We start from the raw sequence: 19085 nt of genomic DNA, 5'->3' as shown, positions 1-19085 counted from the left end.
TAATAATGTTTGTTATCTTTTTATGTCTATAAATTCCTACTTACAACTGATTTATCCCACAGAGAGTTATAAGCCTTTACTTCAGGCTGTGAACTACAGTCAACAAGCTTAATGGATTCCAATGATGAACATATTAATACAGAAACAAACAATGCTCTGAGACAAATCTTTGTCTTAATAGGGAAGGTAAAGTTAGATTTGGGCGGTTGAAAAACACTGGCTCTATGTTATGCAAAACATTCTACTTCAATCTGTACAATTTACTGTGAAATGAGAGAGGTTCTGTTACATTGTTTTAACATTAATGTTTGAAAGAGTAATCAAGGGAACCAAGGCCACAGCGGTAATCAAAAGAATGCAATCCAGGGACAAAGACCAGACATGGATAAAACAGACATACACAACAAAGAACACAGAGTTACTAAAATCATACATACAAAGTAACAAAAGCAAACGAGCAATTCGGACTCCACTAAAAACTGGGAGCATGGACTAGGTGCACCGGTAGGGTCAGCGTTATTTGCTTTTCTAGAAACACCTGAATTCTTGTTTTCATAGTTTTAAAGACATTTTCAATCAAGGAATTCTCCCCACTACAAAAACAAAATGGCATAACAAAACTGTTTATATAAACTTTATTAAGTGGATTTTTTGGGGGAGGGTTGGTTTTGTTTTTTTTTACTTAGTTTAAACAAAGGTTAGGTGTAAAGAAAAACCTTGTCATTACTAAATCAAAAGCTTCTATGTTAAATGCACTATGGTGTTCTGTTTCTTTTTTTTTTCATACATGCCATATTCCAAACAGTGTATAACACAAATGTGTTTAAATGCTTAAAATAACAATATTTAATTTTGACAACCTTTCAACGCAGCTTGGTTTTACATCAAGACCTCTTTTTAAGACACAAATATGTATTTCAGAGGTCTAGAAAGTAACAAGATATGAATCATCACAGACATGGAATAAAAACTGAAGATGGCCATAACAGCTCAGCTTTCAACTGTGCCTTCATCTTCATCCATGTCTGTCTGGTCTGCTAAAAGTCCAAATTTCTTCAACACTTTGTGTTGTCTTGTAGTTCTTAGTGTCTTTAAATCAGTAGCATACTGTTGTTCTCTGAGTAATTGTTTTTTCTGCTCCTGAAGTTCCACCTGATGTGCTTTGTAAGCACGTGTTATGTTTATAAGTTCAAGTAATTCCTTTCGTAACCTTCTATTTTCTGTTTTTATTTTGTTGGTATGATCAGTAAGGCACTGTAGAGCTTCCTAAAACAAACAAAAAGTTTTAGTTTTACTGATGTCTATTGCAGGAAGAAAAAAAACAGTTCAAATCAGAAATCTGTGAGCCAATACCCACTATTGATACCACTGCAACACCAATTCAATATATGGTCAAAATATTAACTGAGTCATCAAAAAGAAGTTGTTCTTTGCAAGTCTGAAATAGGAATCCCATGAGATGTAATAATATTAACTGGTGTAAAACTAAAGTGACTGTGTCAAGCACTGAGAAAAATGTTAGAAAAGAAAATGTGGTATACAGGTGGATAGACAAGGGTAAAATAGTATATTCTCTCTCTTAAAGCAGGAGTAAAAAATGCATGCTTATATAATCTTATATTCTGTATTTCAAAAAAGATCACCCATAATCGTACAAAAGAAAAATCCTAACTTTGGACCACAAAAGCACATCCCTTATATCAAGTATAAAAGTCGTGACATGTTTACAATTTCAAACCACAAATGTCAAAATTTTCTAACAGTTCATTTAGAATTTGTACAACAAGCCCTAACATATCTAAAATTGAAATCCATGGAAACTAATTTTAACAAAACATCATTCCTCATGTAATTAATGACTTGCAATAACTAAATTTCAATTCTAGTTTTCAAAATTACCTTCAAGCAAAATATTTCCTTAATTATTATACCAAGTAACAAAGCATGATGGAAAGGAAGCATGTTAGTCTGTCATAAATTCTTGTTCTTGGAAATAAGGAATTGAAATGAAGAATGCACTTAAAATCAAATGAGTTATTAAGAAGATCTCCAATAAAAAAATGTTCAATTCGTACATAGAAATTACATCACATCATACAGTATGACATTGTATCAGAATTCTGGCAATTCATTCATTGAGAGCTACTGAATGACATTTTTTTAATTTAAAGGCCTATTATAGTTTTAAACCTAAATAAATTAAAAATCAATTTTAGGCTTAAAACATGCGTCATTAAATTTTATTTGCTTCTCTTACTGGTATTCGGGCAAAAAGGATGTTCTATATATAGCAAACAAGTGTGATGCCAACAATGAATTAAAAGAACCATCAAATAATTTGGCATTTCAAAGCAAAATAAACATATATATTCCCATTCTGATTTACAACCAGAATATTTCAATTTATTCAAATTGAAAACAACTTTTCTATACATTGTAATTCTGGTCATTCAGAATATAGTTCAACAAATCCTTAACTCAACCCCTACAATGTATGATATGTTTCTTAAACTAAATAAATGCAAAATCATTCTACATCTTTGTACTGAACATCTTTATGAACTTTTAAGGACTTGCTGTACTTTCAGTATAACAGTGAAAATAATTTTGTTCATTTCCAAACATATCAATCAGTATTGTTTTGTAACAATTTACGAAAACTAATATATCAATAGGCATTAAAGTCTTACAATATTTGTCTGAAATGTGAAGGCTATTAATTAGTGAGGAATTTGCATTTGTAAAAGCATGATTTATTGAAAAGACTTTCAGATTGTAACTGTATGGAAATGACTTCTAATATCAAAACTAATAAAATCCCATCAGCTTATTATACAATAGTAAGATGAAAGGGATGGAATAAATCAAATTTTGGTATAAAAATGAAAACTTTTCAAAATAACAGAAGCAATTTTATGACATTTGTGTGAAAGTGCATTAAAATCATATCAGACAATTTACCCTTTGGTAACAAATTTGTCTAGAAAGAAAATTTCTATTCAAAATTGTGAATTAGATTGTTTCATTTTCAGATGCAAAAAGTCAAATTAAGACGTTTTCTAAATTAATCTTTAACGCTTTCAATTGAATGGAATAAAAAGATCATCGTAATTTGCTAAACAGGCTTTCTTGGCTGATGGAAATGTACTACAACGACTTCAATTAATTGTCGTTACAAGCTATTTGCATAACTGAATAATTCTTCCAGTAAATTCATAAAGCAAATCAATTGGCAATATTTCATGATTTTATTTCATACAATTAACCAAAAATGGAGTTTGTCGTTAAATGCAAGTGAATTACTCACATTTTTATTTGATTTGTAGACACTTCATATCAGAACTTTAATAGCAAGAATAAAACATTCTTAGGGAAAAATCAAATTCTTATACTTTGTAGATATTTAACATCAGGAAACAAAATTGGCAATCTTCTTGATAAATAAAATGTGTTAAGATTTGCCATCAGGAAGAGTTCAAAGAGAACAATTAGATATGAATTCAGCTTATTGGGCATTCTTGAAGATATTGGCAATCCAAATATCATTTATTCTTAAAATTACCTATGTTAGAAAATCTGAAAAAGAGTTTTGAGAAAATGAATGGATAAAAAATGTAATTTGTCTTTCTGTAGAGGCAGTATGAGACTCATATTAGATTAACTAACTAATGATGTTGTTCTTGATTTAATTCCTGCTGTCTAAAATCTTAATTCATTGCACCATTTACAGGATTAGCTCTCGAGAAAATCTAATAAAAGACAATTTTGGACATTTTAATTAATGATAAAGCCTAGGCAAGAATTCTAATGTATCTTTACTTTAAGAAGATTTAAAACTGGTGTAATGTCTGAAGGCAAGAAAATTTGAAAAGTTGGAAATAAGACATGCATTATCTTGTTTTATAGAAAATCTGATAAACCCCACAAGATTTTCTTCTCCTGGCTTTCTGAACAAATGGTTTAAAGAAGGGAGATAAACCAGATATTCCAAGAGATGTATACCTTATTGGCTAGTCTTTCAAGAGTGTTGATTTTCTCCCTGGAATCTTCTTCATAGTCTTTTTTATCTCTGAGAAAAGTAGATTTGACCTGTTGGATTGTCTCTGAATGGGTGGCTCTCATCTGCATCACTTCCGACTCCAAACTCTGTATCTTAGACAATTGTTCATCTTGTAAATCCTAAAATACAAAGCTTGGTTTAATTTCACATATTCACTGCCAATCTACTAGTATTTTAAAGTTAAAGTCTCTTTCATTTTGATGTTAGTATTTAGTTCTAAGATTCTTGGTGTATTATCTAACAACATTTCATTTGAGGTCATGTGAAAGGTTAATCACTTCTAGGATTCAGTGTCCAAAGTTACTTTCTGATCTGTCTGGCTACAGTGCTGGCTAATAAGAAAACAGATTCTGATATTGAATCATTGAAGAAATTATTGTAAACCATTATATTTTGTGGATATCAATTTTTGCCATTTAGGCTGTCAATCCAATTTTGTGGCAAATTAATTTTGCATTTTACATTCTCTCAAAGATGTAAAATATCATAAAGTGTCTTACTCATGCCACTGGATCGATGGATGGAGCACTTTCTTAAAAAGGAAAAAAATGAAACCAGACATTCTCCTCAAGTTCAATTTTTATTACACATTTGCATATTGGTAGAATTTGCTCTTTAAACCTTGAAGATAAACATACATAGAGCATGACTATGACTTATTTCATCATGAAAATGTTCTCTTAATAAAATGTAAGTTATATTATGCCTACCCTTGAACTTCTAACATTATAAGCACTTCCACAACCTTCACATGTGAAATATCTTTTTTTAACCTTTATTTAAAAACCATTACAGTTTCTTGTTTTCTTTTAAAATTGATTTTTTTACAAAACAATTAATATTTATAAATCTAAGAGACCTGTGTAACTTTTATGTTAAAAAACTATCCTTATTTTGCATATAATTCTAACAAAATATGAAAATATCAAATGATTGTAAATTTAATTATGCTGTACATATTTAAAGAAGTAACCTCTCATCAGCAGCATTAGAACTATATAGGAAGATTGAGGTTCAAATAATAATAGAGGGTACCCCTGTGTAAGGGAAGTAAAGAAGTACAGATACCCCATCACTATATAACCCCCCCACTTTGCAAGTGGAGGGTATAAAAACTCCAGAAGTAATACTTGTATTTACCAAACAAATCAAAATAAGAGGCCAAATCCATCACAAAGAAATTCTACCATATGTAATACAAGGAATGATTTAATGAATAATCTATGATATAATTCAAGTCAAACAATCATCACACTACCAGATAATGAATTTGTATGTTACTTTATATTCCTGCAACTGTGATAATTCTTCTGTCGTTTTCTTGAGGGTATTTTCCTTTTCCATAAGTAGTTTCTGTAAAGCTTCTTTTTTCTGGTTAAAATCCAGATCCATCAATGTTTTCTCATCTTGAATATCCTGTATTTCTTGTTTGTAATGATCACTAAGGGTTATAATGGCAGTCTTTCTCATGGTTTCTTTCTTGTCCATGTAACTCATGTACTCATGCTGTCAATTATATGAAAAGGAGTTGTAAATTTAATAAAACCTTGAAATATTTTAAAACCAGTAAAAGCCTCTAATTTCTGACAATAAGAACTCCTTGATCATTTCTGACTCAGTAAGGTTGAGACATTGCCTAACGAATTCCATTAATTAAAAGCACTTAAGTCAATGAATTATAAAAGTGCATGTAGCTGTCCAGAAACTCAACACTTACACTCTCAAGTTTGACTCTGTTAGCCTCTTGTTGTAACCATTCATGCTCCTTACGCCTAAAACTAGTTAAGGAAGTATAAAGTATATTGCATTGAATTCTAAAAAAAAAACACTTTCAATTCACTTAAAAGATCATAGTAGACAAAGCAGTCAATAAGTTAGAGATCCACTCTACAGATTTAAGTTCCCCATCAACATTTACAATATCAATTTTATACAGAAAATTTTCATAATATTTAATCAAGAAATGTTTTTGTGCAGATCACTATGTTTTATGAATGTATCTTATATCTATATTTTCTTTATGTCAACTGGATTCATTCATTCACAGTGGCAAATTTCCTTTAAAGGACAATTATATCCTGGATGTAATAAAATGAAAGTTAGGAACCAGAAATTTTCTGACAAGTCATGCCTTCTCTCACCTGTACCCTACAGATCAGTATTACTTTGTTGTCTAAATTTCGTAATGAGGTTTAAGTATAGATTGCAATATGTCTTATTTGATGTCAAATGACAGGGTCATGGTACATGAGAGCAATGAGCATAATACTTTTGAAGTAGGTTATCAAGGTGTCTTCATGAACTTTTCTTTACACAGCTTTCACAATGATGGTAGGCAAAGTTTAAAGGATACAATTCCTGAACTCTTGCTCTGTTAACTTCCAACTCTTGTGTCACTTTATCCAATCTGTATTGAGTGAGATAGACAAAAAGCAAATAGGTAAAATAGTTGTTTTTCACAATGTCTGTCCACTCTATAAAAAATCTACACAATATTTTTTTCTATTTTATAAAAAGAATAACATGTCATAATTCAAAAGTTTGTGGGTTATCTGGAATTGTTCCTAGAAGAATATTTAGTAGAAAGTGAGTCCCTGTCAGGCCTGTGTCTCAGAAGTGTTAAAAAGTGATATATTAATCATTGCTTTTATAAAAATCTTTCTTATATACTTTGACATACTTATTTACAGTGTACATGATCTACATGTAAGATTAAAAATTCCAAGACTACAAACACTCAGATAAATTAAATGTCAGCCATCTTAAATACAGAGATCCAGATAATTTTTAAGTTAAAGGTTGTATTAAACCCTGTTTTAAGCTTTTTATGATGGACATTTGCATATTTCCCTTGCATTGTTATACTCCAAACTACAGAAAAAAATGCTTACATATTCACTTATAAAATTTCTTATTTAAATATGTTTTCTTTTCTTTTTTTTTTCATTCATCAATTTATATGTAAGCAGTTATCACAGCATTTTTTATAATGTCATCAATGATTCCTTCAACTTAAAAAAGTAATTAATTGAACAGTATTGCACTTCTTTCTCAACAACGAATATGTTTCATTTTCATTTTCATAGTACAATGTACATGTACATTAATTAATATTTAGGCTGTGGCTACTTGACCGGACCCAATAGAATGAATGGCCAATCCATTATATGTAGGCTATTTGACAGGTTTTGGTTGAATTGCCTGTTAGCTATTCAGCTGAGTCCAGTTTCATATCTTCAGATTATATTAAACACCTTTTTTTCTTATATTCTATAAGACGCACAAAATGTAAGTGTCAGGTCAATTAAAGGGAAATTTGAATTTTACTAACCAAGACGCTCTCAAGATAAGGTTTATTTAAAAAATTAAAACGTCAACAACAGAGAAGTCTGACATTAAACAAGTAGCAATTAATTCCTAAGATGTGATCTGCAAAACCCATGAAACAAACATATGATGCTTATAAATATGGTATCTGCCAACTTATAATTATGTACTTAGTCCAGTGGACTAAATTAGGACAAATCATGAAGTTACATCAAACGCATGCTTGGATTTTGATGTTTACAAACACCAAACTGGTAAACAAGTACTGGCTGCACCTAACGTCCTAAGAAGCATAGGAGGCTGTTAATAAAACATTCTGTGAATACCTATCTGAAAGTCTGTTCAATGTAAGTCTGGAAGTATGTAAATGCCCATCATAAAAAAACTGTAGCTTTATTGGTGATATTAACATTATTATGGCCAATGTTGAATACTAACTCTTGTTGCAAAATAACCTCCTTTTCTGAAGGTTCCGGGGTTTTAGGTTTATCTTGTCCATCTGCTCCTCCATCGTCTCCCTTTCCGCCTTTCTTCCCCTTCTTACCTTTCTTGCCTTTCCCCTTTTTACCTTTTTTTGGAGGCATTGTTTATAAACAGATTTTTATAAAGAAGTGAAAAATTATGGCGTCTTTGGTGACTACGGTAACGGAGGCATAGCTAAAACATTATTCAGTCCCGGACATCAATGGGAAAATAAATATTCATCATTTGCCATTTGATATTAGAGATACGCCTTTTAGCTTAAATAAAATCAGCAAATCTGTTTCAAAAATAAGCAGCAATTATTTGATTTGTCTGTGATAGAGTTGAATAATAAGAGAAGCTTTATCGGGATTGGAAGACATATTTTATGTAAAAAAGATGTCTGCGCCCATGGAAAATATTGGCGGAGAATTGAAAGTAGAGATTACTCCAGAACTTCCAGAAGAGCTTGATCTATCCTCACCAAATTTAGATCCTTTAAAAGTACTCTACGCAGAGAATGTTCACTTACCATCTAAAAACCCAACCTTATTCAACAATTTAGCAGAATATGAAAATGTTGTTATTAGAGGGAGAACTCGTTCTTCACTTCTTCCAGGAAGGGGGAGAGGCAGAGCGAGGATGAGTATTATACTTGAAAAACAAGTAGTTAATGAAAGTTCCTCCCATGATTGGAACAAGGATTCTGGAGAGCAGAACGAGGCAATCGAGCAGGCTAGACAACGTAGGGAGAATAGGAACAGAAATGTGTTGACTAGAATGTCTAGTAAGTAAAATACATGTACATGTATGAATACATGTATTTAGTGAAACCAGTATTGCTGTTTCAAGTGCTTATTCCAAATCGTCCTTTAACCATTTAATCTGTCCATCCTTCATACAATATAGGATAACCATCCGTAACTATTAGGTTGAACGTGTCAGTGGAAACTAGACCACTACCATCCATAGGGTTTTGTATAGCTATTTACCATCACCATAAGTTTTCATTAACAATATCACATTCATCAATGATTTTATGCATATATTGAGTATGTGTACGAATCCCAATAAGCATGAACTCCAACTTAGTTTGGATGAATAAAAATATGTGAAGTGCATGCATAAACATTTAATTTTATAAATTGAGGGTTATGCAATTTTCTCAACTTCCTCCTTTGACCCCAGTTTCTGCTGTAAAGATGACGTATAGCTGTTAAAAAATAATAGTTGTGGGGATTTCATACATGGCATCCACCTAAAGACTTGGGATAAAAAATACTACAGACACTATGAAGTCAGCCTGATATCTTGACCTACACTTACATGTACTATGATGTAGAGATCGATGGTAAAGGAAAACTATTGACCAAACTATTTGACAAACCTAATGGCTTTTCATTCTGTATAGTCAGCTTTCCTTTCATGTATGGCAACATCACTTAGGCACCTGCAAATGGAGTTAATACTTTATGCTAGAGCTTGCCATAACTATGCAGACTTTTTTTTACCACACTAGACTTCTTACTGTAATGGGGATGCTTTATGGTCTGTTGTTAAATGTTTATGAAAGTTGACTTATTGTTGTTGTAGCATGTGCCATTGGTTTTTATTTATTACTTTTCAAATCCTGTACATACATGTAAAGAAACATAATGACCTCACCGCATTTTCATGCATTGTTACTTTGTATACTGCCAGTCCTGGACAGTTTGTCGCGATTGGTCCACTACTTCCTGTCCAGCCGGTTTAGCTGTTCCAGCTTGGGTGGGACCTAATATGACATCAGGCATATTGGGATCTTTGGGGCCTACAAGACACTTTTTCAAGCCGCTAGCGTTTTAAGATAAATTTTACATTTCTGGAAAGGAAATTCTCTAGACAGTAATGTATTTTAACTATGCATGAAATACCTTGAATAAAAAACTCTAAATCAAAATATCTCATTGAATCTGGTCAGTAATCTTACACCTGCTACATTGCAATTAGGCTTCTAGAACAGGGTATGTTGCTACAAGATTGAAGTCATCACTACAGAAGATTTATAGTTGTCATCATGAACTTGTGGATTATTACTGTGTATCCATCCACACCACGAGAACCAAAATTGTTCAACATGTCATAGTTTTCGTCAACCCCCGATCTGACTTTTTATGAGCAACTTAGGAGTGTTCATGGAATAGCAGAGGGTGCTTACACTACTGATGCACTCCCAGTTTTTAGTGGAGTCTGAGTTGCTCATTTACTTTTGTTGCTTTGTGCATATTACATGTATTTTGGTTATTTTATTTATTTTGTTGTGTGTGTCTGTTTTTCCTCTCTGGTCTATGTCTCTTAATTACATTATTTTGATTTTCACTAGAATCTTGGTGCCCTTGATTACCTTTTTTAGGCTTCCATTACACCAGGCTTTTCAAGTCTGAGAGTCTCATGAAATTTGTGTAAGACTGAAGCAAAATTATGATAGTCACCTGTTTTTGATAGAAACAAGTGCTTGTGGATCTTAGTTTTAGCTCACTTGGCCAAAGGCCATGTGTTTGTTTGTTGGGGTTTAACGTCCGAGCAGCAATATTTCAGCTATATTCAGACAATGAACATGAAATGGATGATAAAATGAACATGAAATGAATAAAAAAAGGATGGGTCACAAGGATAATAGGGTCGACAAATTTTGATTGCCACTGGAAAAAGGGGGGATGGGTAAGGTCGGGCAATTTAGCCTCCTGTGGCGGAGCGCAAAGGTTCCTACTCCTATTGAATACCACAGCAGGGTTCTTTAACATGCGAGGAACGTGGCATCTTTCCCAACACGGTGCACCACTATGGTTTGCGGTCAGGTTTTCCGTATTATAGCCTGACAACCCCAGCATGTAACACGCCAGGGGTACCCCATTCCACCACCTGGGGCACACATCCCAGTTGCTCTGTGGGCAGAGCGCCTAGCCCCCGGCTAGGTTTCTGAGCACTATTTAGTCACCTTATACGACAATCTTAGCACTGCTGCAGGCCTATTCTTTTGACACCCGGACCTGCACGGGGCCAAAGGCCATGTGAGCTATTGCCATCACTTGTTGTCCGTCGTTGTCGTTACCAATTGTACAAAACTCTTCTCCTCTGAAACTACTTGACTGATTAGAACCAAACTTGGTATAAATGTTTCTTGGGGTATCCTGCATAGAATTGATATAGGGATTTTTTGATTCATTGAAAAACATGGCTGCCATTACTAAAAATAGAACATAGGGGTCAGACAGTAGTTTTTCACATATATCTCCAAAACCGTTAGGTTTAGCTAAATTCTGACTTGGGTAAAAGTGTTCAGCATGATGTGATCTATCTCTGATCAAGTTTTGGTTTTAATCCGTTAAGGTCTCACTAACCACTTCTAACGTTTCCATTACTTAACATGTTAAAAAAGTAATTTTCAAAGTTTCACTGTGAATTCCCAGGACAAATGACATCTTAAAGTTGCATTCCGTTGCGAAGCTTGGAAAATAAGGCTTCCAAAATCAATATGCTAATGGTACGATGATTGTAGAAATTCTTCACAAAATTTACTTTTAATAGATAATACTGAAAATCCACATTTTTACCTGTTCTGCTAACTGACAGCATGGAAGCAAATTACTCACACATGTAAACAATATTCATACACATTTGTAGTTAATTACATATATGATTTTAAAGTACACATTCTTAGCTTTATTTTGACTACTTTTAATCATAATACACACAAATAATGCACTTACAATGCGTATGTCTAGGTTCAGTGTGTTTTTGGTACTACATAGGGGGGTGGCCATTTGACCCGGAAGTGGTTAGTGAGACCTTAATGGATTAAAACCAAAATTTGACCAGAGATAGATCTTATCATGCTGAACACTTTTACCCCATCAGAATTTAACTAAACCTAATGCTTTTGGAGATATATGTGAAAATCTACTGTCTGACCCCTATGTCCTATTTTTAGTATTGGCAGGCATGTTTTTCGAGGAATCAAAAACCCCTACATCAGTTCTATGCAGGATACCCCAAGAAATATTCATACCAAATTTGGTTTCAATTGATCAAGTAGTGTCAGAGGAGAAGATTTTTGAAAGAAATAACATTAAAAATAGCAAAAATCGTTGAAAAAGGGCAATAACTCCAACATGGCTTAACTGATTAAAACCAAAATTTAACCAGAGATAGATCTTATCATGCTACCTTTTTCAATGATTTTTGCTATTTTTAATGTTATTTCTTTCAAAAATCTTCTCCTCTGACACTACTTGATCAATTGAAACCAAACTTGGTATGAATGTTCCTTGTGATATCCTGCATAGAACTGTTGTGGGGATTTTTGACCCATATAAAACATGGCCCCCATTACTGAAAATAGAACATAGGGGTCAGACAGTAGTTTTTCGCATATATCTCAAAATCGTAAGGTTTAGCCAAACTCTTTCAATTGCTGAAATGATCCTTATTATAAGGCCTACAAAGGTCTTCAGGGATCAAAGTTGTCAGGTGACTCCTTGTAAGAGTTATTGCCCTTGAAAGATGAATATATTTTTTTTTTCAGCCAATATCTTGAAACCTATAATAGATAGAATGAAACTTTCAGTTGCTGAAATGATCCTTATGATAAGTCCTACCAAAGTCATCTTGAGTCAAAATTGTTGGAAATCTTGTTAAATTTATTACCCTTGAAAGACAAACTTTAACCAGGTGAGCAAGTCAGGCTCCTGGGAGCCTCTTGTTTCTTTCTTGCTCAATTTGATTGCTAAGGACTTTAAATCTCTTTTAACTCACCACAGTTGCAGATGTTTGTTTCTCTCTCTTAATATCCCTTGCAGACAAGCCTTGAAAGTTTTGGGACATTATTGAAATGAAACATTTTTTGACACTCAGATAATGTTACATAAAATTATTTATTTTTCCCAAAGTTTGCAAGATTTTTGCAGTTTTTTAAGAGGGCTGTCTGAATGCAGTGTCGTATACAGTCTTGAATATTAGATGCTGCTTGGGGCTTGGAAATTGCTATTATATCGTGCTTTTGCTACCTCCTTTCAGATTTAAATCAAACTCGAAGTGAACTTGTCATGAAAAAAAAATTCTTTCTCTTTCATCATCAGGCTGTTATAAATGTAGTGAATAAAAACTGAAAGAATAAACTGCTACGAAGATCTAATTAAGTTTCCTGTAGTAACTCTGAAAAAGTCTGTAATAACATGGGTAAGAATTACTCAAGAACATTCTCAGTAGTAACCAGAAATGTGAACCATCACCAACATCTAAGCTCAACATTTCATACCTTCACATGATTCTCTAAACTAAACTATTTTTTCAACTAAGTTTCTGCAGAACAGTTCAGAATAAAAAGAAGTGACATCTTAATAGAAAAAAACCTACAGGTACCTAATAATCATAATCATTTGTGTTTTTAGGTTTTGATAAAGGTCCCCTAACCATATTGAGAAGAGCTGTAGAAGAGCATTTAAGAGTTAAAGTGTGGACAAGGAGTGCTGTGACATATAGAGGTTATTGTAAAGCCTTCCTCATTGCCTTTGATAAACATTTTAACTTGGTAAGAATGTGAATTTAAAATTTGTAGTTCTTCTTCGAGACTTTAATTTATTGTTAAATTAGCTGCAACGAAGTCCTCTTGTAAAAAATAATTGATTTGTCTACATGTACATGTATGTAAGCTTTTTTTATCAAGGACATTTGTATTATTCTCATACATATACTGTAAAACCTGTCAAAACCCAACCAATTTTGGTTTGGTTTAGACAGGTGTTCAGTTTACCAAGTCTTAAACTGGTATGATGGGACTTTAAAAACTGTTTGGTTTACATAGGTGCTCAGATGATTAAGGGTGTGGTTTACATAGGTGTTCAGATGATTAAGGGTGTGGTTTACATAGGTGTTCAGATGATTAAGGGTATGGTTTACATAGGTGCTCAGATGATTGAAGACATGGTTTACATAGGTGTTCAGATGATTAAGGATGTGGTTTACATAGGTGCTCAGATGATTAAAGGGTGTGGTTTACATAGGTGTTCAGATGATTAAAGGGTGTGGTTTACATAGGTGTTCAGATGATTGAGGATGTGGTTTACATAGGTGCTCAGATGATTAAAGGGTGTGGTTTACATAGGTGTTCAGATGATTAAGGATGTGGTTTACATAGGTGTTCAGATGATTAAAGAGTGTGGTTTACATAGGTGTTCAGATGATTATGGATGTGGTTTACATAGGTGCTCAGATGATTAAAGGGTGTGGTTTACATAGGTGAACAGATGATTAAGGGTGTGGTTTACATAGGTGCTCAGATGATTAAGAGTGTGGTTTACATAGGTGTTCAGATGATTAAGGGGTGTGGTTTTTATAGGTGTTCAGGTGATTAAAGGGTGTGGTTACATATGTGTTCAGGTGGTTTGGACATGTTTCACTGTAATTTCAACCTTTCTAAACAGAGTGGATGTTAGCTAAAGATGTATTGGTACCAACTAATTCAATTTTGAATGAGTAAGACAAACAAAATCAATAACTATTTACACATTAATGTAATGTTTTAATTTTATTTTCAGGCATTAATGGATGTTGATGAGACATACAGGTTACCCAAAGTCACCAGGAAACAGGTAAAGTTTAAGAAATGTCTGATTAAAGCAATTACAATCATTTCACATTTTTTAAAATTTTCAATCATTAAATCATCACAATATTGCTTCTGTTAGTCATAAATTAGTCATTCAACAAATTATCTTCATCTAGTTGTCCAGACTTTTTTTGAAGACACATGGTTGAGAATTTGACATAACATTTGGTTTTTAGTTTTACCAAGAAGAGTAACAGATTAGTTTTAAAACTAATTAATTAGATCTTCTATGTCACTCCTCATTGTCTGTTCTTATAGTTTTGGTCATCAGACTTTACTGAAAGGGTTATGTTTGGTTGATAACAAATTTGGCACTGAAAATGCTTGATAATAAATGATGTGCTTATTTTGACAACAAAACGTTTTTGCTGTTCATATATGCAAATCATGGAAACCTCAGTGCAAAATGGAGCCAAAATGTGTTGAATTGTTGAAGTTGGTGAAAAACAAGAGGCTCCTAGGAGCATGAATCGCCCACCTGGTTGAATTTTGCCTTTCAAAGGCAATGAATGTAACAAGAAGTTGTCCAGCAATTTTGACTCAAGAAGTCTTTGGTAGGGCTTATCATAAGGATCATTTCAACAATTGAAAGTTTCTTTTAATCTATCACAGTTTTCAAGATATTGACTGAAAACTGTTAAAAAAAAGTCATTTTTCCCATTTCAAGAGTAATAACTCTTACAAGGAGTTGTCTGACAACTTTTATTTCTTAAGACTTTTGTAGTCCTAATATTAAGGATAATTTCAGCTATTGAAAGAATTTGACTAAACCTAATGGTTTTGAAGATATATGTGAAAAACTAATGTCTGACCCTTACACATTAGTACGTTCTATTTTCAGTTACAGTTGCCATGTTTTTGAGGGATCAAAAATCTCCACATCAGTTCTATGCAGGATACACCAAGGCTTTTTATACCAAGTTTGGTTTCAAATAATGTCAGAAGAGAAGATTTTTGAAAGAAATAACATTATAAGTAGCAAAAATCGTTGAAAAAGGGCAATATCTCCACATGACTCAACAGTTTAAAACCAAAATTTGACCAGAGTTGGATTTCATCATGTTAAACACTTTTCCCTTATGTCAGAATTTAGCTAAACCTAACAGTTTTGGAGATATATGCAAAATCTGCTGTCTGACCCCAATGTTCTATTTTTAGAAATGGCGGCCATGTTTTTCGACGAATCAAAAATCCCCACACCAATTCTATGGAGGATATCATAAGAAACATTTATACTGAGTTTGGTTCTAATCAGTCAAGTAGTTTCAGAGGAGAAGAGTTTTGTATAATTGTTAACAACGACAACAGACACCAAGTGATGGCAATAGCTCACATGGCCTTTGGCAAAGGGAGCTAAAAAACACTTGATTTCATGCCATTTTTCTGTGATGGAGATATTTCCCACACACTTTTACAACTGAAATATTCCAACTGTAAAAGTCTATTGTATCAAGACAGTTTTTGACAAAATAATTAGTTTGTTGAAGTCTATGTCTAGATCTAAAAACCACCAGCAAACTTTCAAATTTTGTAAAAAGTTATCGAAATTTGCATACATACAATACTTTGTGAGGTCATCCACACATTTTAATTTTGTAACAATATGGAAAGATTTTTTGCCTTGTTTAAGTCATCTTTCATCATAAAAATATGCCAGTCCAATAAGCAAAACATGGCCAGAAACTGGTTTAAACAAATGTACCCCTTTGTGGCTTTTTAGGTTTTTGCTCCTTCAGGATCAAAATACCTTATGTCACCAGTTTAGGCTAGCAACTTCCCTACTCTTTCTGAACACTACACAAAAAATATACCTGTACTTTAAATGTAATTCTGTTTGTATCATTCAATTACCTCTTTTATAACCAGTAAATAAGTTTCTGGCTATTATTCAGCTAAATAATATTCTAATATTTCTGCAAATAAAATTAAGATCTACCAGTAGTCTTCAATCAATTGAAGATTTTCATTTAGGGAATTTAATTCTTGCAGTAATGTGTGAAGCATGTTTCATTTAACCGAGTAAAATTGGCCAGTTTAACCTGATAAAAAGTGTCTAGTTATGGAAAATCTTCATGTTCATTAAGAAATTATGTTCTTAAACTGAAATTTGTTTTATTTGAGTTTAATTATTGTATGGAATAAAAACTCTATTAAAATAGTTCTTGAATGTAAATGCAAATTAACATTTGGACAGGTTCAAAATTGTGAAAAAGGTGAAATGGAACAAAATTTGTTAATGTATGTGAAGTTGGATGCTGTTTAACTATTGATAACAGTTTATACTTCAGAAATCAGATTTCAGTTAAAACATATATGAAAAAAACAGTACTTATTACATGTAATATGAGAAATGCAAATATATGATAACAGTTTTATTTTTCATCATGTAATCTTTGAAATTTTGTTCATGCTGCAATTTAAAAAAAATCAAAAACCTCCATTGCTCTCAGCACTTTGATTAAGAAAAATGTTAAATATTTACTTTTAAGAAATGACTGAAATGTATTTTGGTCTATGAAGGAATACTCCCAAACCTAGCGAAATCATTTTCAGGTGTGCACCATGTGCAATAGTGTTATTTACTACACAGAAAAAATTCAGTAATTCTAGATTATTAAATTTTTAATTCAAAATTTAAGAAGTAAATTAACAATCAATATTAAGTTAACCAATCAGACTAGACACTAAAAACTAAATGACTGAAATGTAAAATTAGCTGATTTTATTCATTTTTTTATATAAAGAGTAAAATTTCCTGCATATCACATGACAGTGAGTAAAATATTGAACTTCAGGGGATAAATTTGGGTCTGATTTTAATCAAAGGATCACTCCCTGATGACCTACAAATGTACCTATGTAGTTAAGTAGACAATTCAAGAGAAGATATAAATTCTATTATTCCAAAAGTATTTGTGATAACTTATTAACCAATTCACCTTGTAAAAAACATTTAATGAAGAAAAAACAACTGAATTTGATTGTTGTACTATAACTTTACTAAGTATAACCAAAAATACACTGGATCGACTAATAGAATAATTTAAAGACAGTTTTATACTATAATTAATTTATTTTTGTAGAAAAGGCATAAAGATGAAACAACAAAACCAGATGACAATTCTAATATTTATGGGACTGGACCAAATCATAAAGATGAAAATTCTCTTGGAAGTATACAACAAATTTCTCAGAGTAGTGAACTCAAATCTGATGAAGAAGATACTGACAGTCGTCTTGCCTCTTCCACAGAGAAGTTGTCCATTAAGAAACACTCCAAAATAAAAACTTCTTTAGGAACCTCTGGTCAACAGACAGGTACAGATAAACTTGACATAAGGTCAAAATGTAACTCATCAGAAGACATTCCAAGTTGTTCTAGTAATTCACCAGAAACAGGAACAATAACTGGTTCTTCTCTGCCAACAGTTAACCAGGATGAATCAGAGATAGAATATATTACTAAACATAGACATGTCAATCAGCTGTTTGTCAGGGGAGATAATGTTGTTTCTGTTATGTTACTCGATTAAAAATGTTAAATTAAGAGTATTCATTACATTGTATTGTAATGTACAAATCATTCCACTTACTGTCTAAAAAAGAAAATCAGTAGAGGATTGTGAATAAATATGGGCATTAAATAGATGAGTCCACTTTACATGCCTTGTGTACATATCTGCATTGAAGCTCTTTCTTGTTTTTATTATGTCGTCCAAACATTGATTTTGTTGTTTTTTTTTTTCATTCCTTATCCAATTTCTTCTTTTTTCCTTTCACCCCACGAACTGTCTGAGATGCTGGCTTGACTTAATGGAAGTGTGATGGTAAATGGATGGCCGGCCACCTCAAAAGTTGGGACATGTTAAATCACAAGTTTATTAATAACTCATTATTTGAATTATGATCAAATGCTTGACAGGATTTTGACCAGAATCAAAAGGGTCAAAGAACTTTAAAATATGCAGTTGTACATAACTATTAAATTAGTGGAAACCCTTTTGTGGTATGAAACCTAGTACTAGTAATCAAATGTCATAGCAATTCATATACTTATTGCATAGAACCAGGAAAAAATGTTTTCTCTTTGGTCCAAAATCGCCCTTAAATCAAAGACTGACTGTTGGTATGGAAAAATCATTTAAATGGGATAAACTATATAGAGATCCATACACATATACCTCAGTTTTATAAAATACTTGCTCCTGGCCTGTATTTTTTCAAAGTTACCCCAACAATAAAACCATCATGTGTGGTATGGAACTTTATTGTAAAATTTCTAAGAAATTTATTACTTTTTCCTTTAATAGATGTTAACCTTTGAAATTCTTAAGCTGGGAATCTTCCCCTCAACATTTTCTCAAAGTGGGCCAAGCTTTTGTTTTTATGATATGTTTTATGCTAAGAAGCAGACCTTTTTTTTACTTTATTACAATATCACAGTGACAATTTCTCATGACATCCCCTCCCTGGAAGATTACATGCAATATTTCCCTATATCACAATGAAAGTAATTAAAGGGTCTTTTTCACAGATTCAAGATCAATTAGTTTTGACAAGAATTGAAGTAATTCATTACAATTTTAAGCA

General features: G+C 32.5%; 2 protein-coding genes across 2 annotated transcripts; one reads left to right on the top strand and one right to left on the bottom strand.

Moving 5' to 3' along the window:
* Nucleotides 1-620: 620 nt before the first annotated feature.
* Nucleotides 621-8050, bottom strand: LOC148618730 (coiled-coil domain-containing protein 166-like). Its single transcript, XM_088577912.1, has 6 exons — nt 7826-8050; nt 6414-6467; nt 5778-5832; nt 5342-5566; nt 4003-4179; nt 621-1266 (listed from the first exon to the last, which is right to left on the bottom strand). Exons 1-6 carry the CDS (start codon nt 7969-7971, stop codon nt 991-993), a joined length of 933 nt encoding a protein of 310 aa, XP_088434038.1. The 5' UTR covers nt 7972-8050; the 3' UTR covers nt 621-990.
* Nucleotides 8051-8238: 188 nt separating this feature from the next.
* LOC148618729 (U7 snRNA-associated Sm-like protein LSm11) lies at nt 8239-18139 on the top strand. Its single transcript, XM_088577910.1, has 4 exons — nt 8239-8636; nt 13279-13418; nt 14425-14478; nt 17579-18139. Exons 1-4 carry the CDS (start codon nt 8249-8251, stop codon nt 18026-18028), a joined length of 1032 nt encoding a protein of 343 aa, XP_088434036.1. The 5' UTR covers nt 8239-8248; the 3' UTR covers nt 18029-18139.
* Nucleotides 18140-19085: the final 946 nt, after the last annotated feature.

Source organism: Perna viridis, chromosome 4 (assembly GCF_037379345.1).
Source record: "Perna viridis isolate PV_CMFRI_1.1 ecotype Kerala chromosome 4, ASM3737934v1, whole genome shotgun sequence".
NCBI classification, from domain to species: domain Eukaryota; kingdom Metazoa; phylum Mollusca; class Bivalvia; order Mytilida; family Mytilidae; genus Perna; species Perna viridis.
Note: the sequence above shows the minus strand (reverse complement) of the source record. Positions and strands in the feature narration are given on the sequence as shown.